Source organism: Eupeodes corollae, chromosome 1, assembly GCF_945859685.1.
Source record: "Eupeodes corollae chromosome 1, idEupCoro1.1, whole genome shotgun sequence".
NCBI classification, from domain to species: Eukaryota; Metazoa; Arthropoda; class Insecta; order Diptera; family Syrphidae; genus Eupeodes; species Eupeodes corollae.
The window spans coordinates 248,655,807-248,682,574 of NC_079147.1; the positions used below are offsets into that span (position 1 = coordinate 248,655,807).

At 32.4% G+C, this 26,768-nt stretch overlaps 1 protein-coding gene across 3 annotated transcripts in view; it reads right to left on the reverse strand.

Annotated features, from left to right (window-relative positions):
- The window catches only part of LOC129949975 (uncharacterized), a 462,937-nt gene that overhangs the window by 269,792 nt on the left and 166,377 nt on the right, over positions 1 to 26,768 (reverse strand). For all 3 annotated transcript variants that reach the window (XM_056061748.1, XM_056061732.1, XM_056061739.1), the window contains 6 exons: positions 19,872 to 19,971; positions 18,914 to 19,799; positions 18,660 to 18,846; positions 18,394 to 18,505; positions 18,165 to 18,314; positions 18,040 to 18,096 (listed from right to left, as the gene is read on the reverse strand). In XM_056061748.1, the coding sequence (XP_055917723.1) occupies positions 18,040 to 18,096; positions 18,165 to 18,314; positions 18,394 to 18,505; positions 18,660 to 18,846; positions 18,914 to 19,799; positions 19,872 to 19,971 (1,492 nt within the window). The remainder of the gene's footprint in view (positions 1 to 18,039; positions 18,097 to 18,164; positions 18,315 to 18,393; positions 18,506 to 18,659; positions 18,847 to 18,913; positions 19,800 to 19,871; positions 19,972 to 26,768) is intronic.

Below are 26,768 nucleotides of genomic sequence, written 5' to 3' on the forward strand. Positions count from 1 at the left end.
ATGATGACGATGACAAAAGGGAAGTAGATAGTAGAAATTCTATAAAGTTGATTACCGGCTTTTCTTTTTTTTGAATTTTTTTCTTTTTTGCAAAAATTTCCATGTAAAAACAGAAGATGACAATCGGAACTAAAAAAGAAAAACAAAGCCGCAATATCTTTCTTCTTCGTCTGGAACAACAAGTCTAGAGAAGACGACCGACGACGACGACGGCGAGTATAGTGAGAATGGGGATGAGGATGAGGACGACGAACAAAATCAGATTAGATTAGATACAGAATATGGAACAATGAACAAGAGAGGAGGCACCATCATATATAGGCACAAGGCACACATCGTCACATGGAAGATATGGTTTGGATAATAAATTCAATCCAAAGAGGCTTCTTTTTCTTTTTCTCGATTCCTTCATCAGCAATAAAAATGCCAACTACATATCTATGTTCACATACAGCTATGGCCAAAATAAAAGGCCAAATTTAATTTTTAGGTAATTATGTCCTTAGCACTCTAGGTACTGACATTTTATCAAGAGTTACAATACTCCAAGGATTCGTTCATTAATCGGATTCAGGTTCAGTTTTTAAGATTTCACTCCAAACATCAAGCTAATCCTTTAAAATTAATGATTTGTTGAAATTTATAGCATATTTTTTATCCTTCTGAAAACACAAGGACGTGAAGAAACCCATCACTTTTAATTACATGTAATTTGTAAGTGAACTTTTTCAATCACAATTACAAGTAATTGAAATGTATATTTTTCAATTACAATTACAATTACAAGTACATAATTAAAATTAGAAAAAAAGGTCAATTACTAATTATTTGTAATGAAAGTTGAAATTAATTACGAAAATTGTTCCCCAACTCTGCCTAAGATGAGAAACTTTTGTATGTTTTAACCTTCAAATCTCGTTTTTTCACATTGTTGTATTTGTAATTTTGACATATGTCCAGGTGAAAACCAACAACAAATACAATGGGGACAACTGACGCGATTTGACAAGTAAAACTAAGTATCCAACATCATTTCAATAAAATAAACAAGAATAAACATTGATTTTCTCAAATTCCACAATTTACTTTGGAAAATTATTTTAGGGGTGTGTTCGAAAAGTCGTAAAACTAAGCCGAGGGCACAATTTATTGCCATCAATGAATTAAATGTTTGTTTTATTCTATTTTACTGATGGTGCTCCAATTTTGTACTATTCCGATGATATCAGACAAAAAAATACTGATGAAATCAACAGTAAAATGGAGGTATGTAATTTAGTGACGTACATTTACTGATTGCTAATAAACGCTTATCAGTTAAACATTTCAGATTTCAATTTTTACTAAAAAAAATGTATTCATAGCTCGTTATAAAAGAACGAAAGAAACGATTAACAAAATAATTGAGAATAGAATAAGTTTGCGAATATACAAGTAACAATTTTGACATTTCTGCCATATTATAAATGTCAAAAAAAAACTGCACTAAATAAACCCGTAAATCATTCAGCGATCAATTCTGAAATCGGAAATATTGTTTATTGTTGCAGAACATAAGCCCTTTAGTTAAATTCACAAATTTTCTAATTTAAGACCATGTTCCCACTTTACATATTCTGTTGGTTAGAATTGCTTTATTCTCGAACACACCCATGAAACATTCAAAGAGAAATAATTTGAGTGGTCAGAGGACGTTATGCGAGAATGTGTTTGATTTTTTCCTGATTTTACGTACACTTTCTCACATATAATCCTCCGCAGCTCTTGATAGAAATTTCAGCCTAAAGGGACCTACACACGATCAATTATTATTATTGGCATGTGAGATCAAACAATGCACACGTATCAATTATATTGCTTAGAAAAACAAATTCATCTTCTCGGTGAATTTACTTGAAAATTCTCGTAAATATTGCCGAAAATCTTGCTTAAAAAAGTTAAGTTTTGCAAATGAACATTGGGGGAAAAATTGCTCAAAGTTCTGTCAAGCAAAATTAAAGAAACTCAAAATTTTGTTGAAAAATCTACCAAAAGTATAGTAGGATTTTACACGAATAACAAAAACAATATCCGCAATATGAATACCACCGATAAAACTGATAAAGTAGAATCTTACTACGGATGGGTTTTTGACATTTCAGCGAGTCACGAATGGATTTAATGTGATTTCGTTCTCAAATGTTGGTACGATTGATATTGCATATGAATCTCAATGGATGTGTTCGTTGAGTAGTTGTGCATTTGGAACTATGTATGTATTTTCCATTGGGGGAAAAAAATCAATCTGTTACTGTTGATATTATTTAGTTTTATTAATGAAAATGGACTGACTGGGTTCATTTGCAAGAGAAAAAAATAGAAAAGATAATTAAGTTTTGTTATGTTTCCACAAAAGGCTTATCTCAGTTTAGATTAAATAAATCTTTTTGGTGTTACGACCGCACAAGAAGATTTAAAAATGATTAAGTTTGACAGCACTTTCTAAAATGCAAATGGTGTTTCGATGTTTCTTATGAAGTGCAAGTAAGATAGTTTGATTCCTGTTAAACAATGAAGAGCTGAATAGTTCAGAACCATAGAAGAATATGCTACCTTCTTCATGTGCAATTTTTTTTAAGTTGATTAAAACAAAACTATATTTTTTGTACACAAACATGCCAATAAGCATATCATAATGTAAAGTGTGATTTTTTTGAGGTTAGGATTTTCATGCATTAGTATTTGACAGATCACGCGGGATTTCAGACATGGTGTCAAAGAGAAAGATGCTCAGTATGCTTTGACATTTCATCATGAATAGCCTTACTAACGAGCAACGCTTGCAAATCATTGAATTTTATTACCAAAATCAGTGTTCGGTTCGAAATGTGTTTCGCGCTTTACGTCCGATTTATGGTCTACATAATCGACCAAGTGAGCAAACAATTAATGCGATTGTGACCAAGTTTCGCACTCAGTTTACTTTATTGGACATTAAACCAACCACACGAATGCGTACAGTGCGTACAGAAGAGAATATTGCGTCTGTTTCTGAGAGTGTTGCTGAAGACCGTGAAATGTCGATTTGTCGCCGTTCGCAGCAATTGGGTTTGTGTTATTCGACCACATGGAAGATTTTACGCAAAGATCTTGGTGTAAGACCGTATAAAATACAGCTCGTGCAAGAACTGAAGCCGAACGATCTGCCACAACGTCGAATTTTCAGTGAATGGGCCCTAGAAAAGTTGGCAGAAAATGCGCTTTTTTATAGATAAATTTTGTTCAGAGATGAGGCTCATTTCTGGTTGAATGGCTACGTAAATAAGCAAAATTGCCGCATTTGCAGTGAAAAGCAACCACAAGCCGTTCAAGAACTGCCCATGCATCCCGAAAAATGCACTGTTTGGTGTGGTTTGTACGCTGGTGGAATCATTGGACCGTATTTTTTCAAAGATGCTGTTGGACGCAACGTTACGGTGAATGGCGATCGCTATCGTTCAATGCTAACAAACTTTTTGTTGCCAAAAATGGAAGAACTGAACTTGGTTGACATGTGGTTTCAACAAGATGGCGCTACATGCCACACAGCTCGCGATTCTATGGCCATTTTGAGAGAAAACTTCGAAGAACAATTTATCTCAAGGAATGGACCGGTAAGTTGGCCACCAAGATCATGCGATTTGACGCCTTTAGACTATTTTTTGTGGGGCTACGTCAAGTCTAAAGTCTACACAAATAAGCCAGCAACTATTCCAGCTTTGGAAGACAACATTTCCGAAGAAATTCGGGCTATTCCGGCCGAAATGCTCGAAAAAGTTACCCAAAATTGGACTTTCCGAATGGACCACCTAAGACGCAGCCGCGGTCAACATTTAAATGAAACGTTTCAAATAAAGAATCGATGAGATCTTGCAAATTTTATGCGTTTTTTTTTTTTTTTAAAGTTCTCAAGCTCTTAAAAAATCACCGTTTATTATCTGTAAAACTCCTAAATACCGGTTTTTCTTCACAAATTCGGACTAGACTCCGAATCCCGACCGGAATTGAGTCGAATCAAGCTCATTTCAACTCGATTCAGTCATATAAAGAATTGAGAGCTTCAAGTGCGCATGTCCACATGGTAATGTAGTAGTCTACGAACAAACCCCCTTCTTGAAGTTTTTATTTTATGTCAAATTGTTTGTCCAAGCTGCAATTTTTTTTAGAGAATCTTAATTTCCAGATGTTCTCTTACAGTTTCTTCTTGAAAATTGTCCATTTTATTAGTTTTAGTTAGTTTTTTTGTTGCTGAAGTTAATTTTAACGTTTGATTTCACAAATCTTTCTTCTATTTGTGTTTTTTTTTTATTATTATGCTGACAGATCTTCTTTTAGTTGCACCAATTTTTAAATACAAAAATCTGGCTACTGCCGATGGGTTTTCTTGAGAATTTTTTACTATACTATTTATAGAATGCCAAAAAAACACGGGTAATGTGACAATTTTAATTGTGGGTAACATTGATGGCCCTACGAACAATCAATACTATTTAAATCGAGACTCGTTCGAGTAAAATTGACAAGTAACTTTGATCGTGTTTAGGGCCCTTAAGATTCTCATTCTATGTAATTGAGTATTTTTCTATTTTAAATATTATGCTGTCAACTACAATTTCGAACATTGCTTTTATGAGTTTGGGATTGAATGCTTCTAAATTTGGGCGACGAACATTTTAAGGCATTATTGTTCCTATAATAAATCCGCTTACTAGTGCGTGTTTTTTTTTTCTTTACAATTGCACCTTTCATGGATTTTGTGCAAACGTAACCTTCTATCAGGAAAAAAATCTTACCTTTTTGTGTTAGCTTATGATTTTTTTTAATAAAGTCGATATATCACTTTAATGTCATTTTAAACGGATACCTTCTGGTTTCCTTCAATGACATTTATTGTATGACATTAAATGGAATTCTTGCAGTAATTCGGCCTGCTTTCCCAATCTTACTTAGGGATATGTTTCAATTATACAGTTTGAAAATGACTTTAAGATGTGAAGAGAGTGGCATAAACTGAGACTTAATTTCGAAATCTATCAAAATTAAAAATCCTAACAAAAATTTGAATTTTTTAAACGAACAAGTGTTCCTATTATTTTGGTCATAACTGTATGCCCTCCACGAGTAGGTACAAGTACAATGCAATCATGTGCAGGTGGATAGAAACCTACTGATAAATCTAGAAAGCAAAAAAAACAACAAAAAGATTAAAGAGGATCTATGAACAAATGATAAGATAAATGTTAGAATAAAAGGCCATCCACCCCATCAGCGTCAACTTAACATCGAAACAGTTGATTCCCTTCTTTGGCACATCGTCGCGTCGTAGCCATCTTCCATCGTTTTCGCTATGCGTCGCGTCGTCGTTCTCGTGGTTTCCAACATTCAACAAACACTCATCCCTGATATGGCAGATGGGACAGAAAAGACAAATAATTCACTTAAAAAGATATAGATAAACTATGTGATGGCTCTGGGGGTTGGTTGGGAGATTGAGAGGTTGGAAGGTTGAGACTTGGAATGGGAAGAAGCTGGAGCTTCTCTTTACAGAAAAATCAAATTAACTTCTTCATCTTTTTCCTATCTCTCTGTATATCTATTCCATAAGTAGGTATCTAACTACTGCATGCTTTAGCTCCAGCTCTGGCTTCAGAACACTGCCCTACCAACAACTTGCATACTTCAAAGCGGTTCGCTATTTTAAGTTTTTTTTTTGTTAAGAAGGAACACTTTGTTTACAGTATGTGCAACACAAGGTGACGCAATTACAAGATACAACACAACAACGCAACGCTCCAGGTGCAGTTGGAAACATTTTGGTTAGAATAAACATTAACAAAAAAAAACTAAAGGAACGAGCGACACGACGTCCTGCTTCTTCCTCGTGGAGTAAACAAAAAGATATAAATTTTACGTGTGGAGCATGTTACACACGAGGAAGTGAAGAATTTATGTAAGCTAAGTAAAAAAAGAAAGAAAAAAAGCAAGCTTATCTAAATATTTACTTATTCAATGCTTTTCTATATTTAAGACTAACATAAGTGGAGTTTGGTAGAAGAAAAATAATCACCACGTCTTCCTCTAAATACCTAAGATCTCACTGGAATTGAAGTTGTCATAGGCAAAATTTGTCTGTTCTTTTCTTTATTTTTTAGGTTCACGTGAAAGTTAAATAATGTACTTTACACACCCCCATAAAAATTCTCAAGACCTTTGAGAGGATATGACATAAGAGTGTATAATAAACGACACACGAATGTCTCAAAAGAAAGGGATTCCTTATATTTTATTTGCAACAGCAGCAGCAGCAATCGAAAGTTCCTTCCAAAAAAAAAGGAAAGGAAATGTTGTCTTGTGTCGTCGTCGTCGGTTGTCGGAGGTAAGAAGTTGGAGGAAAGTCTAAAAATAATCCCCAATTTGTAGACAATTTTGACAAGGGATACGGACACATGGATATGTAGGTATAGAATAAAAGATTTATGATTAACTTAAGGGAGATTCAGATCAAGTGTGTGGTGGATTTGTTATGTAGGTAAGTTTTTGAGTCACCATATCATTTATAGGCAGGCACAATGAACTGCAAAATAAAGGATATGACCCTTTGACATATTTATATCTAGACTAAACTAAATTATAATAATATGTATCTGGGGTACACAACACAAGTTTTGTTTTGAAATAAATATTTATACAAATATGTTAAGATTTTTTGTGTTTGATAAAATAACTTGGTTTGGGCGTTATTCCTATATTATTATTTTTTTCTATGTGATAAAGTTTTACAACATTTGGAATGATTATAGAAGTTTCAGAAACACTCGACTGTTTTTGAAAGTATTTGTTGAACCATATTGGATGATATATTAATAAAATCAAATATTAAATAGTGTTGAGGAAGTAGATTTGGTAGGATTTCAGATATTTGAGGACTTAAAGTCATACAATTTATTTAAAAGGAAAAGGAAAGTACCTATACAACACGTAAGTTAGACTTAAAACAAAACCATTGTATACCACTGTATACAGTTATGGCCAGAAGAATGGGAACGTTTCTTCGTTTCTAATTTAACTAATATTAAAAAAGTATTAAATTAATTATTCAATAAAGAATTTTATAAGGACATAAAATTGGTTTTTTTTTGACATGTGGTTTTCAATACTTTATTTAACAACTGTCTCTACATGTTTGCTCAGTTTGGTTTGACATGTTTGATATAACTCCTGAGCAATGTTTGCATTTTTAGAAAAGGATAATAAAATTGTGGACATGTGACGTGGCCTTTATGGATGAAAGGTGAACACACTTTAGCTTCGTCTTCGTTTGCAATGGGCTTGCTTCGAGGTTGCTTTGAATGACACTTCTAAAATGACACTTCTGTCATTAACAGCTGTTGTTTTTTCTCAAAAGTTTGTTTTTAATTTTGGTACCGTAAAAGATATCTATTTTGAAATCGAAAAAATTTAATTGATCGCGAAAGAAGCTTACACAGCCTATCGTGGGTATGTTCAGCTCATGGATCAAGAACAAGCTAAGACTGAGAGACTTTGGTAAGGCCGGGAACTCAATCATTCTTTAATCTATGAAAAGTTCTTCGAAACTCATTTTCTGTTCTACAAAAACAAAACGTTTTCAAGTTAGTTATTCTATGTTTATCACTTTTTCTAATAAACAATGGTTATCCCTCCAAATGCAAATGTATTTTGTTTATTGACTTTTTTTTATAGCTGTTGAGCTGTCAGACAAAGCAAATGTTCAGCAAATTACTAGAGCTTCTGTTTGGAGTGACATTAAGCAACATTGCGTTCTTTTCCTTACGATTGTCAAACGAAAAGCGAGGTCAAAGCTTCATTGTGATAGCCTGCATTGAATTAATATGGCTGAACTCGTAAACGTCAGGCGAAGCCGATTTAACATCGCTGGACTATTTTTTTGGGGTTATGTGAAGTCACTTGTCTACCGAAAGTCAGTTTGTTTGATTGTTTGTTTGTTTGTTTGTCCACCCTTCACGTCGCAACGGAGCAATATTATGACATGATTTTTTGTGTGAAGGTTCTTACGAGGCTGGAGAGTGTTTTATAGTTCACAGTTCATTATGATTCACAGCTCATTATGATTCACAGCTCATTAAAGTAGTTCCAGCGGTAACACTAAACAATAAGTGGGACCTAAATGGTAGCATATCATAAGGTGTTGCCTGCTTTTGGTCCTACCATCGTTGCCCATCATAAGGCGTTTCTTATGATGACATTAACTCACAAAACTATACTGAAATACTATTAAAAACAGAAGATAGGCGGTCAAAAACTGTTCCCGAGGGGTTTCACTAAGGGATTATATTTGTAATTTAGTACAGAGTAATTTTGATCTTCTTGCAAGTGTTTACCCTAATTTAAAACACAACGAGCATGACGATCTGTTTCTCTGTGAAATAGCGATTCTTTCACCATGAAACGATGTTTTTTTTTTAATAAATTCAAGCATATTGGATGAAGTACCAGGAAATATGAGGAATAACTTGTCAACATATACTGTCATAGACTCAGAACAGAGTACTTCATACCGTAGAGTTTCTTTATTCACTTGAGCTGTCCTCTCACTATTAAAATTAAGAGTGCCAGTAGCTTATGAACAATGTAGATGCCCATCGATTATGTGAAGACACAACTTGTCAAACAACTGGGACGAAACAAAATTTGTGCTAATATCACAACCGGCGCTCGAAAGGGTGGAACTGTAATTATTAGTCTCAAAAAAAATATTCCCCGAATCTCAAAAATTTCCACAGATTTGCCATTCCAATTCAAAAGGCTTCGATTAGTTATTAAAGTGTGCTTCCCTTCAGTAACTTGGATGAAATCAACATTTAGTTGACATTTAATTTTTGCAAAGGGCATCATTTTTAAACTAAAAGTCCAGATTGAGTTTAGAGCACATATTTTTTATTTAATTCAAAGAATTGGTTCAGATTCAGATGTTGAAAAAAAAAACTAGCCCAAAGTCATATTGCTTTAACCAAAATCCTTAAGTTCTTAATTCTGAAAATGCAATCAGGTTTATTTGTTGATTCCTGCCAGAAAACTTTGCTGGAAAAGATTGGGTTTGGATTGTTCCACTTAAAAAAATTCTTTGATTTAAATTTTAAAAGAAATGGAAAAAGAAAATCGCTTTTTCGTCCAAAGTCACACAACCAATTTATCAAAAAAACGTCAATGTTCTTCGTTTTTTTTCTTTTTTTTACGATTTTGCATCTTCATGAACCCCTTTAAGATCTTTACTAGTTTGTATATGTTTTCTCCATTTTCGTAAATGATACAAAATTATTTATTTTTTAAGAAAAAATCTCAAAACACTTTGTTTCTATAATCTTTTCCAAGCGAAGTTTGCATATTTTTCGATAATTTTACCATAATTCCAAACATGAAACTGACAACAGCAAATCACTGTACCATATCAAATTTAGTGGCGATTCCTGCTCATGATTTCAGGGTTAGCTTCTTTCTTCTAGAAGTTAAAGATAAGTTTTCAAGAATAATAATTCATTTTATTCCAATTTGGTGCAGCTGCAGCCTGTCCTGAGCTTACATCGATAAATGCAACAAATATTTCATGATTTTTTTTATGAAAGTAATAACAATAGATAATTGGGATTTTAAATGAACTTCATGAGAAAGTGATACCAGAAAAAAGCTAACAAGTTCGACAAAATAATTTCTTGTTATTCTCGCTACCAAATAGCTATTGTTAATATCATATATTGAATATTTATTTTCGCTAAACGTTGGAGTATACTTTGTGTTTCTTTACTTATATGTTGATTTTAAATCTCTGGGACGTCCATTATTAGCTTCTCCGAAAACGATATTGTTGAAAATGGTTACTCCAATAATTTTTCAATTATGGTCTTTGCTTGAGAAGTATTGGAGATACTATTTTAATTCCCACCGAAATAAAAGTTCCTATTATTACACCAAGATCATGAAGTATCATGTCATGCAAGGGGTCTTGGGTTCAATCCCTGCCTGTGCCACCTTAATTTAAAAAAAATAATTTTCGCGGGTACTGCCTCTTGCGAGGAATTGACAAATCCTTCAAGAGTAATTCTTGTCATGAAAAAGTGCTTTCTCAAAACTAGCCGTTCGGATTCGGCATACAAATTGTAGGTCCCCTCCATTCCTGACAACATTACTCGCACACAGGAATGGTTGAGAGTTGTAAGTCACTAGGCCCTGGTTCACAACGGACTGTTGCGCCACCCCATTTGATTTTTGATCATGAAGTATCTATTTTAAAACAAACAAAGAAGACTCTGTTTACAACGACTTATTTCATAGCCTAGAACCTTATTCTTAGCTGGTCATAGAATTATGCAATTCCATGACTTAGAAGTCAAATTGAATTTTGTATTGAATACAATTTCAAAATTCAACTTCATACAATTTTTATTATTTTTTTAATTGCAAAAGAATTGAAATTGATCCAATGCAGCTGCATAAGTCTAAGTAGTTTTGAATTTAAAGTCTATAGTTTCCATTTTTTATTAGAATTAATAAGAAAATGGAATTCTGAAAAAAAAATATATGGACTTTATAAACATTTCGAAAAATCACACTTCGAACTGAAGCTTCCAAACAAAAACTATTTACTTCCTATTTAAAATTTGAATAATTCGCCTAAACTCCAACGCCTTTGCCATTTCCTTTTCCTCCAGTGAGATTTTGACAGGTCAGTCAGCTCTTCGTATCCTGCGGGAGGCTTAACAAAATCTACAAATAAGGTGAAATTTCAAATTGCAGACGTACCCAGAGGCAGTATATACCACGATGGATTAAAAGCGTTAAGTAGAGTGCGAAATGCACTTTAAAGTATTGAAACGAAAATTTATTTATTTCCAATGAATTGAACATTTTTTTTTCATCGTCCAATGTTGAAAGCATTCTACACTCAGGTCATAAAACCAATTTTCAAACTTGGAGGTGACCTCATAAAACTTAAGGTTTACTTCAGTTGGTAATCCGTTTGTACAATTTCTTTGTATAGATAGAATAATTTAGATAAGTCGTATATATGTTAACAAACAACCTAGAATCTTGACTATACAATTATTAATATATTAATGACTTTAAGAATACTGATATGTTTACAAATAATGTCTGATTTCAAAGCGAAAACATCTGTAATTTTTAGTAGTATTCTCAATAACTTGGCCTGAATCTCATTGAGAACATCGAACCATTGATCGCAAGAATAAAAAGTGTAGACATAAGTATTCTAACAAAACGAATATAAGGAGATTTGTTAATGATATCTGGTACTCAACTCCTTAAAACAATTTTCAACTACATAGCAAATAAAATCTATCTACAAATATAATCAATTTAAATTTTCTCTTGAAATGTATGGTTCTTTCAAGTTTAAACTAAGTTTCCCTAATTTTTGGCCATTTTTTTTAAACCTTAAAATTGCTGGCCATTTTTTTTAACCCTTAACAATCAATATTAATATTTAAAAATTAAAAACTAAGACACATTAAAACATTGCCATTACAGTTAAATAGTTAAGAAAGATTAGTATCCTTACACATATGCTTAAGACATAATTACAACAAATTAAGTTGTATTCATATTATTTTGGTCATATAGTTGTATATTTTGTATATATTTTATATTTGTTTAAATACGTGTTGCATTCAAAACAAAACCCATAAAACATCAAATTTATTGTTATTACAAAATCTAAACCATATCGGTTTAGATATGTTAAAAATTCCACATTGAAAGCACCCACATATCATCCAACCTTAAGCCAATAATTATATAATTTTTTACAAATAAGCAAGTCATAAAATATTAAACTCATAATTTTCATTAGAATCCATAAGACTACTTATGTCAATATCTGAATATCTGTGAAGTCATTCGGTAACATTAAAAAAAAAATCTCGAATATTTTTAACGACAATGGTCTTGTTCATACCTAATAAGAAAAAATGCAACATGACTAACAAAAAAAATCTCAGTACAGACAGCATCACGATATTTTCTGCTAACCAATGACCTTCATGTTAATTTTTTGATAAAATAGATTCATTATGAGAGATCTTACAAAAACAACAAAAAAAAACTACATAATGTATAAAAATATAAAAAAAAAGATAAAAACAGTGCATTACGATGTGATAGAGAATACCAATAATGTACACAGGGGTATAAGTTGGAAATACCAAATGTAGTCACATCAAAAGATGTTAAACTTGAACTTGACGTTGAAATTTATTTAAAAATAAAAATCAATCGTCTGCATTGGTTATTTGAGGTAACTTTTATTTTCTATTTTAATTTTGTATTTCTGCTTAAAACATCGCTTAGAGATATGGTATTTTTTTTATAGATTTTTCATCTAAGGTCGATCGCAGATTAGAATCAATAAACTAGGAGGGGGTTAACCGTGCACTTTTAATGAATAATAAATTATATTATGCCGAAATCCTAACGAGTAATTTGAGGAGCAGTTTTCAGGGAAAAATTAGTAAAAGCGGCTTTACTATTTCCTCGCAATGAGAAGTTAATAATACCAAATGCAATTTTTGGTTTACTATGAAAATTGATATTCAAAACTTTTTACCAAAAAAAAACTTTCCAGACTCTGAATTGTGTTAAAAAGAATTTATTTATATAGAGATTTCAATTTCTAGAAGACTTTAGCTTCCATTTTAATAGACAAACTTAGAGTTTCTAAATAACTGAGAAAGTTTTGTTGATGGAATGTCAGCCACGATATTGATTTAAGGGCTCGGCTTTTAGGTTTTTATGAGACAGTTGAAACTATATAGGCAAAGAAGATCTTTTTTAATAATTGACAAGACCGTTCAATTAGAAAGCAAAACTGAAAATAAGTTTAATATTTAAAACATATTATGTAATATTTGTTTTTATTTTCTTGTGTTCAAAATAACTCATTATTAAAAACCATACCGATATCTTAAAAACCTTCTAATGAGAGGAAAAGGTGTCATGTTAAAAGAAACAAGAATTTTTGATATTATTTCATTTTACTTTACTTAAGTAAGTATGTAACGCATTAAAATCATATCAAGCGTTTATAAAATTAATTGCAAATTGTCTGTTTTCTCTGTTGTCTTGAATTCAATCAATCTTTTGAGCAAGCCCGTTTCAAAACTGGGTACTCAACAATCTTCAAACAAATAGCCGAATCATAGAAAAGTCCAAGGAGTATAATTAAACGCTATATATATTGCCTCTATTAATTTCACCAAAGCATCCGATACAGTTGAGCAAGTATTTATCTTGGAAGCGTTAATTGAACAGGATATGAAACCGAAATGATAATATTGCATGCATTATAAAAGAAAGTATTGGGCCAATATTTCATACGACACTTGGATTAAAGTCCTCTCTCGAGCATCTAAAATCACCATCTATAAGACACTCATCATCCCGGTTCGCATTTATGGCGCTGAGGCCTGGACCCTTTCAAAAGAAAGATAAGAGCGTCTAAGGATGCTTCGAGAGAAAAATTCTTCAGTTGATTTTTGGTTCATACGTACGGGCTGTACAGCGACACTGACCTTGTTCGCAGAATTAAAGTCCAACGACTTAGATGGCTAGATCATGCAGAGCGAATGGACATCAACGCTCTAAACCGGAAGGTCTTCGAATCCAGTCCCGATGGACGGCGCACAGTGGTGCGAGAGCGGAAAAAAGTCTTTTTAAGAAGTTATATTTATCCTTTTAAATTGTATGTTTAAGTACTCTTATATAACCCGAGCGTATGATTTAAAAGTATTTTTCAACATATATATTGCATGTTCTGATTTACAAGCCCTCAAAGTTGAAAAATAATTTTACTCAAATCGCGAACCGTATTTTCAACAAATTTTGAGATGTTTTTTTCCGAAGTTCCTTTAAATAAATTCTCTAGCTTGGACATGATGTTCAAAATCTTCTACCATATTTTGAAAGGGAATACCCTAACTTAATTTCTGAGCAAATAGAAACTGTGCTGTCAGAATTAAATAAACGTTTTGTGCCTCATTTTTTGAGTCGATGGAACGCAGTTCATAGAAAAAAAAGTCATTTTGAAAAAAAATACACTCATTGGCTCGAAGGAGTTTTCGAAGTAGAACTAACCCAAAGTGTATTGGCCGAAACGTCAACTAATATGGGAAGACCACGAAAGATTTTTGACGAATGCTGTGATCGAGCTAAAAGGTATAAGAGGGACGAAATTAGAAATATATTTCCTCAAGAAGAGATAAACTATGCAGCAACATCAGAGAGCTTTTCCTGCTCACAATTTGATCCGGATTATTATACAAGCAGAATTGTCGAAACGCCAATATGAAGTATTAAGACATGCCCTAAAAGATGAAGGACATGATGTTTTTCCACCTTATATTAAATTACTGGAAGCAAAAAAAAAGTGCTATCCTTTAGATATAAGCATTACGGAAAGCTCAGCAAGTGTGCCACTACAAAAATTGTTAGACCACACTGCAACAAGGTTATTAGAAGGAAAGACATCAGAGGAGATAACCAGAATTGAAGGACAGTCTTTAACATTGTACACTAAATGGGGATGTGATGGTATGTATGTATGTATTTATCTATTTATTTATTTAATTTTATAATAAACATAGTTAGTAATAATATTTTGTTCAAAATAAAAAGTTAAGATTTTACTAAAAAAAAACTTTTATTTAAATATAACATCAAAAGCCTCAAATTTTAGAAAAATGTCAATAACTTTTTTTCTAATAATTTTTTCTTGACCAAATTTTGACCAAGCATGTATAAGACTAATCTTAACATGTGTTTAAAATTTCATTAAAATTTGTTTAGAAGTTCAGATTTTACAGACTTTTTTCCGCTCTCCCATACAAACCGAACCACTGTGCGGCGCAGTAAAGAAAGACCGCTACTCAGGTGGCGCAATCAGGTGGCTGAAGACCTCAACCAACTTGGCGTGCGAAACTCGAGACAGCTAGCTAGGGAGGTAAGTACTTAGATTAAGGCAAGGTAACCCACTTTTACTAATAATGGTTCGAAACCAAATCTAACTTTTGCAGAAGATATTGTATTGATAGCCATAGACAAAAAAGAATAAAATGGAATGTACAAAAGTGGGGTACAAAATGGACAGAAAGCCAAAATAATATCTGATGGCAATCATTCTGTAATACGAGTAGATCGTGTCACGGTAGATTACGTGGAAGATATTCTATTCATATATATATATCATTCACTGATAAAGATATGGAAAATGTTAAAAAAAACAATAATAAACCCTTGGGAACAATTTTTGAACGTGACGAGTTTACTGGATATAAATATCTCGGCTTTAAGGAAATGCGTTTTTGACTCTAAGATTCCTCCAGTCTAACATATGGCAAACATGACAATGCACGAGAGTCCTCAAACATTGATTTCAATCCTGTCAAAGAGTCAGAGAAAGATCGATTCTAAAGGTGAGAATATCTCAAGGGATTAACAACGAAAATTTAAAAACCCTGACGAAATTTGAAGATGTTCTTCACAAAACGAGTAAATTTTAACTGGACACATATTTCAGACGTCAAATGATCGATGAACCAAAAAAACAAAAGAAGTGTAGTCGAAGATATTTCAAGAGGTGAAGAGACGAAATACAATTTTCTTGTCCAAATTACTGGAGAGAAGTTTTAGAGCGAAGAAGGTGGAAGACGAAGGGGAAGGCTTTTATTCATCAAACGCATTAATTAAGTATCGACAGACTCAGGTTTTTGTATGCAGCAATTCTTTGCTGATTTTCTTGTTACTGAAATAATTTGGAAGTACCAAATTTAAGACCTGTGTAATTCAAGGTACTGTCTTAACAACCCACATAATGATATATGAAATAGTTAAAGTGCATTCAAATAGACTTCAAGGCTACTAAAGCAACTTTTGCTTAACAAAAAGGTTAAGGTTTTTATAAACAGAAAAGTTGTACTTTACGTTAATAATGTCTAATACTTGGGAATAATTTTTGTCCAGAAAAAAGAGCAACTTTTCTTAAGGTATACACAAAAATCTTGAGACTACGAAAGAATTCTGACCCACTTGTCTAAAACAAAAGCATGCTTAGCACTTAAACCTTTTTTGACGTACTGTGTTTATTTCTGGGAAAGTTTTATCAAAGGAAAAAACGGTGAAACCGTACAAAAACTCCAAAACATGGTATATCATGGAATAAGTAAATGCCCCTTAAATTGAATAAGCTACTTTTAAGCCATAGTAAGGCTGAATATGATACGTTTTTAATAATAACAATTCAAGCTTATGAACTTATTAAGCAGACAAAATGTTAAGAACTTTATGACCCTTAAACTTCGATCTAGATCTGTTTCAATGACCCCTGCAGTTCGTTTATACTCTGCCATGAAGATATTATCTTTAGCTGTGTTCACTTTTATGGAATAACTTATTTGTAATGAAAGTTTCTTTAATTTTTGTTTTCAGCGTAGTTCCTTAGTTTGGAGTGTCAATGGCCACAAATTGCTGTTTCGACAAAAGACACTACGACTTAGTCAGTCAGTTCAAGCACTTTAACTACTGTTGTAGCTTTTAAAAATCGAGCGAATTGACAATTTTCAAGTTGTTCTTTCACACTTGACTTGAAGAACATTAGGGCCGATTTCCTGATACTGTTCTTAAATGTGTGTCGCAACTAAGAATATCTTAGATTTTATTTTTGGTTGTCAAAAAATATTTAAGATACACTTAGTTAAGTTCAACATAGATTGAAACGCATCCAACTTCGTTTTATTGCAAAATATTAAACAGACGTAAATGTATACCTACATGAAATTTCAATTGAAGGTGAAGTTTTGACTTGTGGATGCCTTTAGAATGTGAATACGTTGCTTTAACGTTGCCTAGCTCTAAAATTGCGGATTAATTTTGGCATCTTTTTGAAAGCTTCAATACGGGATCCAAAAAGATGAAGATTTTCAAAAAAAATATTCAAACTCTATTAAACATGAGTTGAGAAAAAAATAATTGGAATTTCACATTGAAATCAAAACCGTAAAGTAAAAAGTGATGCCTTCACAATTTTCCCAAACATGTATTCGTTCTGAAATAGTGGGAACGCATTTAAGGTATTCAATAATATCATTTTGTCATCTTCAAAAGAATTGGATTGATAAGAATGTCTCGCTTGGTTTTTTTTAATTTTATGTTCAATTCTCAAGACTTATTAGTATGTATAAAAGAAGTTCCCATTTTCCCCCTTTTTTGTTATTTTTAAAGTTTTTTAATGAAGTTTAAAATTAAGTACTTTATCAGTAGCAACTTTTCCTAAGATTTCACAGATTACCAAAATAGTTATTAATTAGGTCTTTGTTAATGGTTCTATTTGATGAAGTTTGGCTTTGAAAATTATGAGTGCATGTCATTTGTCCTAAGTTAATTGCATTCTGAAGGCCTGGATCAAAATCTACGCTTTCGGGAGGTTCTAACAAGACTTTAAGTTCCGTGCATTAAGTAGGACATAGTTAATTATGTAGAACTTAAATAGTTATGTCTAGTATTAGCAAACGGTTCTTAAATAGTTAACGAAAGGTGTACAGATTTGTTAAATAAATTAAATACGTAAAATGGAACTTAAACTGTGCTTTCTTAAAAATGATATTAATAACGGAAGAAGAAAAGAAGACTGAAATAATTCTTATAAGTTATGACTATCATTTTCGATATAAGAATGTCCCGTTTTATGATTTTAAATTATTAAATTTTATTCACATATTATTTTTGTAGTTTAATATATTTCTGTTTTCCTTTTTTGTAATGTCACAGCTTTATTTGCAGCTTTATCCGTTGAAAACTTTAATTCACTGTAAATCACGTTATTTTATATTGTAAACTCACTTTTTGATTCACTCTTCAAATTTGAACCTCTCTGATCCAAATTATTATAAACTTCTGCCTTCGGTTACATTATTTAAATCACTCCTTAGAACATAACTTAACAATTCTAGCACTTACCAGGATTGAAGAGATCATCAATATTACCTTCCTCATCTTGCCTAGCACGTCGTTCCTCTAAAAACGAGCAAACAACAAAATGGGTTTAAAAAAATTCTTATTCACAAAAATATGTTTTAACATACGTTGCATAAAATGTGTTGTGGGCCTTATTTTTTCCATAAATTTACTAATTTTATTGTCATTATGTTGGTCTTTACGCTTTTGTGGTACTGGACCAGGGCAATTTTCATCCAAAACTTTCGAACAAGGACGGTGAATATTTAATTTACAGTCTAAAAAATAAACAAAACACATTATTATTATAAGTCCTCTCTATAATGAGCTTAAAAATAGAATTGTAAGTCTTCTTACCTGTACAATGATATCCTTGAGGGCTAACTCCCCATATGATTAACTGACAATGATTGCAGTGGGTCACTTCATAGTATTGACGTAATACTAACGGATGACCACGTACAGTCATCTAAAAAAATGGTTGTCAATGAAAAAGAAAATTAAATTTAAGAAAATGATATCAAAATAAAAATAAATTAAGCAAAAGTTGGCAGTTTCATTGAAAAATAAAACCAAAAGCACACGAAACATCCAGAAGTCCGACATACCCAAGTAAAACTCACCTTTCGATTCTTGCCCATGAGACGACTTTTGAAGCTTTTTTCTCGACTAACAAAATGATGTACACGATCGATAATACTGTTTGGATTCGATCGAGTTATGAATATTCGATGTAGAACCGTTGATAGTGCAGAGCATAGGGCTAACTTTTTGGGATCCTCAACTGGAGCTTCTTTATCAAGCTCATCTCTGAAAAAAAAAAAAATAGAAAATCGAGATTAGTCACACACAATTTTGAAAGGGGAAGAAAACTTACATCCAAAACTGTAACCTTGGTAATAAAGTCTCCTCGAATATTCTCTGTTCTTTGTTCTTATCTCCCTTAGCTTCGTTAAGCTGGGAATCACTTGGACCATAAATAGTACCCAAGCCAGCTGTCCGCTTCTGTTGGAATTCTCTCAATTGATCACAGATTTTCTCCTTCGCACGTTTGCGACTCTTCCAAAAGACCTTACGCAATATCTCGACTTTATCGTATTCACTCTGCAACACATTATCCACTTCACGTGCCAATGATTCATCAGCACTAAACCATACAAGCGGAGCTCGAGGTACCAAAAATGTTGAATGTATCTCATAGGCCCATTTACGCATATCCTTTACTGTGCCCTCCTTGTAGAGACCAGTTATCAAATAGAACAACAATGGAGCTGGGTCTGAATTTGATAGAACATAATTGAGGAAAACAGCCAAATGGGCAACATTCTCGGGTTCGAGGAGACGTTGCAAATGATTGAAAGGACCATTTTCATCGACGAGAAATTCTTGATCAGAACCATCTTCATCTTCCATTGAGAGGATTTCTTTTTGAATGGCATTCGGATGAATGGCAGGGCTTTTACCTCCGCCACTTGCGAATATGTTGGAATGTGTTGGACTACCAGCAAGGACCATTGGATTGCCACTATTGATATCAATCATGAAACCATTGTCAATTTCCTCCATGCCACCGCCGCCACCAACGCCGGCAGGTTGAGAATGTTGGTGATGTAGATGATGCTGTTGTTGATGTTGCTGCTGTTGTTGGGCCATGGCATGCGAGGCTGAGGTTAAATAAGGCGGTGGGGGTGTTCCCGGTGGGGTTATTTCATTGTCTTTTTCAACCAATTCCCAAGAGCCTGATGTCGATTTGTTATGACGATCTAACGAAATTGAAACAAAATTTATGACATGAATAACATTTCCACAACAAGCTTCTTAATTTTGACTCTTACCCAGTTGTCTTTCATGGCGTGGATGCATATTATCCGGTGACGATACAACACGACGATGTTTACCAAAATGATTCATATTCTGTGGTGTCTGACCAAGTGCCTGTAAAATTGATTGAATTAAATTAAAATACATGTAAATTGAGACGAAATAATAAATAACAAATTACCCATAAGCTTTAGCATTAATTTACACCGCAATAATAAAACTAATGTTTTCAAAAACAACAAAAAAAATACTTCAACAAAATTCTACTGAAAAAAAAATTAAACAAACTACAAAACTCAACCGAAAAATACAAAAACTATAATAAAGTCTAGAAAATCATGCAATTTTAAAACTAAAATTCCAAACGTCTACGTCCGTCCGTGACCATGACCAATCTCAGAGAAACTGGATGATTTGAACTTAAATGAATTTTTAAAGTAAAAATCATATCTGACGCACATGCGAATTCTTTTTATCATCAGATTAGCCATTGTTAGTTCGATATCCTCCAAATAAGAAAAAAAAAGTAAATTTTCTTATATTTACACAAAAATATTGTATTTCAAAAGCCGATAATGTGATTCAAATTCAACTTCTACTGAAAAATTACCAATATAAAAATAGTTGTAGGTATGGCACTTTGGTGTACTCATATGGTGTGCGTTTTTAAGACCAACCAAAAGGGTTTTATTTTTAATATTTGTATTCTACTTGTGGGAAGTAAGATAAGGATTTTTATCTAATTTTCTACCCTCAAAGCGTTTAATCCTTTTTTTTATTTTGCAATGAAGAAACGAAAAATAATTTTGGAAATTTGTGAAGGGATCTTTTCTTTTTTGAGGGAATGTGACACAAATAATGAATGATGAGTGTTAAAAGCGAGATTTCTGCTGAAGCGCAACTACGAATGTTTAAACAAAAAAAATAATAATAATTAATGAAAAAGCAAAGCAATTTGTGTGTTTTTGTTAGTAAGTAGTGCCTACATACTTGTACGTGCATTTTGAAGCATATTTTCATTTGTTTATTGAGTTGAATTGAGTTGAGTTCATATTTTTAAAGTTGAATTTTCTTATATTTAGTACAAAATTCTTTTTGGATGCTTTTAAAATATGGTGTTAGTATATAAAATTATTTGTTAATTTTTATATATTTTTTTACAATAACTTGTCAGCATACATTTTATTTTCTATGGATTTTCATTTTTGATGTTTTATATTTTTAACCCGTTAACGAAAATGTTTTATGAAGAAAAACTATAAAATAAGTTTATTTATGAATTCTAGTTCTGCCAAAAAGCAGTTTTGTGGCTAAATTTTTTAAGATATTGTTGTTATTCGGTTGAAGAAAATATAATTTAATATTCAAAAATGGCATTTGTTGTGTTTTTGTAACTGAAATCATTGTACTAATACAAAATCGATACTTTTAGCAACTTTTTTATTGTGCACAGCGAATAACAATTTCAATTTGACGAAGAAAAACAAGTTTTTACATTTGATAGTCAAAGATGGAAGTTCTAGCGAACCAAATTGATCAATAAATAGGCAAATGTTTTTATCAGAATATGGTCAATGTCTGAAAAAATCTTACTACCTTGAACTTGCAACATACATGGGATTTGAAAACTTTGACTGTTTGAAAATCTCTTTCCAAACTTACATAGATATGAAGAGTGGTGTGATTGTGTAGGGCCATTCATATCGTAGCTTTTAGTTAAGGGCGCTGCCATTTGACTCCTGTTGAATTAGAATTGTCATGAAATCGTACAACGCGTAAGAATCGATGCAAACTTACAAGTCAGTTTAATCGACCCACTGAAGTGGCTATTCGGGCTCTTGTGACTTAATTTCGAATCAAATTTACATTGTTGAACATTAAACCACCAACACGCTTACGTAGAGTGCGAACTGAAGAAAAATATCGCAGCTGCATAGCCCAGTGGTAATGATGGCCATCAATTATCCATTCGTTGCCGTTCGTAGCAATTGGGCCTCTGTTACTCAACGACGTGGAAATTTTTGCGAAAGAATTTAGGTGTGATGATTTAAAAATACAGCTGAACGCCGAACGACCTACTGCAAAGTAAAATTTTTGGTGAATGGGCTCTTTGAAAGTTGGCCGAAGACCCACTTTTTTACCGGAAATTGTGTTCAGCGACGAAGCTCATTTTTGGATCAATGGGTACGTAAATAAGCAGAATTGTCGATTTTGCAGTGAACATCAGCCAGAAGCATTGCAAGAGCTACCAATGCATCCAGAAAAAGTCACAGTTTGGTGGCATCACTGAACCGTACTTCTTCAAAAATGATGCGAATCGTAACTTAACTGTGATGGTCAATTGGCCGCCTAGATCGTGCGATTTAACGGCTTTAGACTATTTTTTGTGGGGCTTTGTTAAAGCTCATGTCTATACAGACAAACTGCTTCGTGAATTTGCATGAAATAATTTTCAAATATTAAATTATATGGACCGTACTATCGATTGAAATAAAGATTTCATGCATTTTTCTGATTTTTTTTTCTTTGAAAAACTTTCCTAAAGCTTTTTAAAAATCAAATTTACCAAAGAGTTTTTATTTAAACGAAACCAATGTTCGCTACTACTGGATAATAATGATCTTCATAGTTAGTTTCAAGGACGCATGATACTGCTCACACCATCCGCTACTGATCATCATTAAAACTTAATTAAACTTATAATGTTAGTCTCAGATAGAATATTTAAAAATATACTTTAAAATTTAACTAAATACCTAGGCAGAGTTCTTTTTGTTCTCGCAAATTCTAATCAATGTCATAGCTCGTTTCTCAAAATTGTACAAAATAACCATAATTATCTTTGAGCTTATAACAAACAGCACTAGCTGATCTTTATAATTGAGCGACTATAAAAAGAGTCAGTAAAATTATGAAGAAATTTGAAGAAAGTTGAAGCGTTACTGCATCGTCACGGATGCTTGATTGAAAATATTGCTTCCACGAGAAGAAGTATTTTTAATGATCCGAATTTATCGAGTAAAACAAAAACAACATTACTCATGTTATGGCCAAGGTTCCGTCCGGAATGTAACAAAATATCGTTTTGAAGAATCGCATGCTACGAATCTTCCCGAGGCAACCATTTGAATAATATTTGTAAAGTGTGATACATTTTAAATTCAAAAATAATGGTTTTTGAATTAGAATCCTGTTTTCAAACACTTTCTTCCCTTTGTAATGCTCATATATTGTGTTTTTCGCATACAAAGGGTACAAAGCAGCCCTTTGAACTTCTGCTTATTACAAACAATACTATTCTGCACCCATTTCAATATATGAATTTGTGAGTGCTTTAAATTTCCATTCCGAATCAGAACTGTGTTTTTTTTTGTGATGTGAATACTATCAGAAGAGTCCGGAAGGCTTACGAATTGCCAAGTAGAAACGTCTTAAGCCAATGATCTTTTTCTTTTTTTTTTTTGAAAATACCTAGCAATTAAAAAAGTACGACAGATTTAAAAATGAGATAACGATACCGGGTTAAGTATTGTATATTCGTGTAGTGCGGTTAAATAAAAAAACTCTTTACTTGATAGTACATCTGAATTTGGGCCCAAGGGATAAACTGATGGGCATTTTTAAAAGAATTGGACACTACTCCAATTACATACATATATTTAGTATAAGCAAATACAAAGTATTGCTAAATAATTGTTGTATAAAAATTGACGATTTTCCACATGGATGGTGCGATTTAACGAATCCAAATTGTATTTTTAGTCTCTTTCAATAAGCCGCTGTCAGAAGAGATCAAAACTAATATTGACCGAAAGAAAGAGTTTAATAGTTTAGAAAACCGACAATTGTTGCAAACGTAGTCTTCAGTGTGCATGTGAACCACATCGATTTTAAAACGTTTTTTATTATTCATCTTTACATTTTATTTAAAAAAAGAAAAACAATGATACAATTATTTGACAATCTGGGGTGGAATCGGCTAAGGTGATTGTTGATAAATGACAATCAAAATAATAGAATTTGATCTATGTAAGGTAAAATTGACACCTAAAAAGCTGTCACAACAAAAATGTGATAGTCATTTTCTTACAAATATGTCGTTTGTGAATAGAGATCTACAGACGCTTACAAAAAATGAATGGTACATTTTTTCAGTTACCTTTTTTAGGTACAAAAACACATTCTTGTGAAGGACAAAGCTTACGACATTTGAAAAAACACAAGAAAATTAAAAATGTTACTAAAACAAATCCAATTTAATACTTTTACTAAGATATTTTATAGGAATCATTTAACCATTTCACCATAACAACAATGAACTGCGACAATTATAATCTGAAATGGTTCAATAGAATTGAATTGAGTTAAATCATCTTACACAGACGGAATGAAGTTATAGTCAATTATCAATTTAGCCGATTCTACCCTGTATCAATTAAAAAAAATGATCCAAAATTACACTTTTAAAAGTGAACTTTGTAAACTTGAACTAAATTTGGAAAAATAAGGTCAGGACTTTGTAAAATCAAAAAACTTTTTTTGAGGAAACTAACGATATGATTTTTTTTTTCAAATTGATAATACGTATATCTTCCTACAATTTATCAGTCTGTCAAAAATTGCGCTAAATTTTTGATTTTTGTCATTAGTTTTTATTATTGAAACAACTTATAGGATTTTTTTTGTTGGGTAGTTTATAGCTAATATTGAACATTTGTGTAGTAGAAAAATACATTTCTGATTGATATCCCATTACATTTTTCTCTGACGGAAATCTTTGGCATTTTTGTCCCCAAAATCAATTCCATTTTTTCAACTAGATTTGACCGATATTTAGTTTTATCCTTCCGCTGAACGAATATGGTTGTGTACATGCTTGAACAACGCTTAGAGAAGATGCCGATTTTGCACAAAAAAAAAAACATCTTTTCAGATGAAGCTCATTTTGATCTTGGCGGGTATTTATATACCTTGTTTATACAAGCAAAATTGTCGCGTTTGGGGCACTGAAAACCTGGACGCATACATTGAAAAGCCGGTACCCCCAAAACGAGTCACTGTTTGGTGCTGATTTTGGTCCAGAAGCATAATTGGGACATTTTTCTTCGAAAACGGACAAGGAATTACCGCTACAGTCAATGGCAAACGTTATCGGGCCATTTTGAACGAATTTTTGTTCACAAAAGTAGAAAAAGGATATTGGCAACATTTGGTTTCAACAGCGGCGCTACGTGCCACACAGCCGAAGCTACAACACTCCATATTTTTATAGCATTTAAAAAAAAAGATACATACAAATATATGGTAGCTTTAACTGGTCCTTCATTCAAACCAATCACTGGAATTATTTTACAAGTTGGTTATTAGTTATAACATTGGGCAGGTTCAGGTGACATAAGGGACTTGAAAGTAAGGCAAGTTTCTAGTTGGCCAGCTGCCTAAAAATAGCCGATTTGTTGCTTGCCTGAGAAGTGTTTTGTAGACAATAATGGGCGCATTCACAAAGCTAGTGACAACGAAGTCAAAATTCAACTTTGTGAATGCAAAATTGCACTACAAAGCTAGTCAATCCGGAACTGTCATATTAATTAAAAATACAAATATATAAAATAAGAAACATTTGTGTTTTTTCGGAGTTCTAAATAGATTTGTTTTCCTTTTTAAATTCCATATAACCAAATAGAAGATATAATACTATTGATTCATATTTGTATTTAAATACCGAAAGATTCATTTCATTTTAAATTCTTCTGTCCTTACTGAGCAGCTGATTGTGAAACGTCAAAACCAGCGTGCACTAACTTTGTAGCCGAAATTTTTACATTTTTGTTTGTAGTTAGATTTAGACAATCAGAATCCCTTGACTACGTAGCCACTAGCTTTGTGAATGCGACCAATGTTTTTGATAGTTTTGTACAATGAACTGAAGGAAAAGGTTAGTGAAGTAAAGTTCCAAGTTTGAGGATTATGAATGTTGAAAAACTAACTAGTGCCTTGGTCAAAATTTACGTAATTACGTTCAGAGAATCTAGTTGACTGCAAATGTAGTCCCTAATGTTGTCTGAACCATTGAATATTTCTGTCATTAAACCAAAAATGTCTTGATTAGTTTAAGAACTTAAGATAAGAGTTTATCATTGAAAGTAAAACTGACAGGCGGACAAAAAGAATACATTTAAAACGATTTTAAAGAAAAGATTATGCATTTTTTCAATACAAATAAATCTACAACTTATCAGCTTTTTTTACACCAAATATGACAAATTTTATCCTCTAATCGTTTTTTAATCCCAGAAAAAAGTTCAATGATAGATTTAATTGGCCCTTTAAGCGTTGATCAGTACATGTCCGTGAGTCCCCGGGGAAAGAACGATTGAATGCTTTATTTTTATTTCGAGACCTTATTAGGATTCTCCTCGCGTTTGCATTTGCTCCTAAAAAATGTATCTATTCAAAATTTATAATCACAACTTTGGATTGCGTTTTATCAAATTCATATTTCTTTTAAGATATTTAAAAAAAAAACAGCAAAATCGTTTGTTTTATTCTAACCAAAAAGTTAATATCTTTCTTTTAAAAAAATTAAAGACAAAATTATGTTCAATCTGAAAAGAAAACCTAGAATTGAAAATCACTACTTCCAGATTTTTCCTAAAATCAATTTTCATAATATCGTCGTCATAAGATGTTAACTATTTTTTAATAACGAAATTAGGGTCTCTTTAATCTCCCTTAACTAAATTTTTGTTAATAGTAATTCTAAAAAAAAATGTTAAGAATTATTAATACGATACTTTTTCAAATTCGGCACCGTTATAACATTGGTTTGGTTAGCTTCCGCCCAATATATGTACATACATAGTTCTACCTTAAAAATAAGTCTACAGCTATTCAAATATTTACAAGCGCTT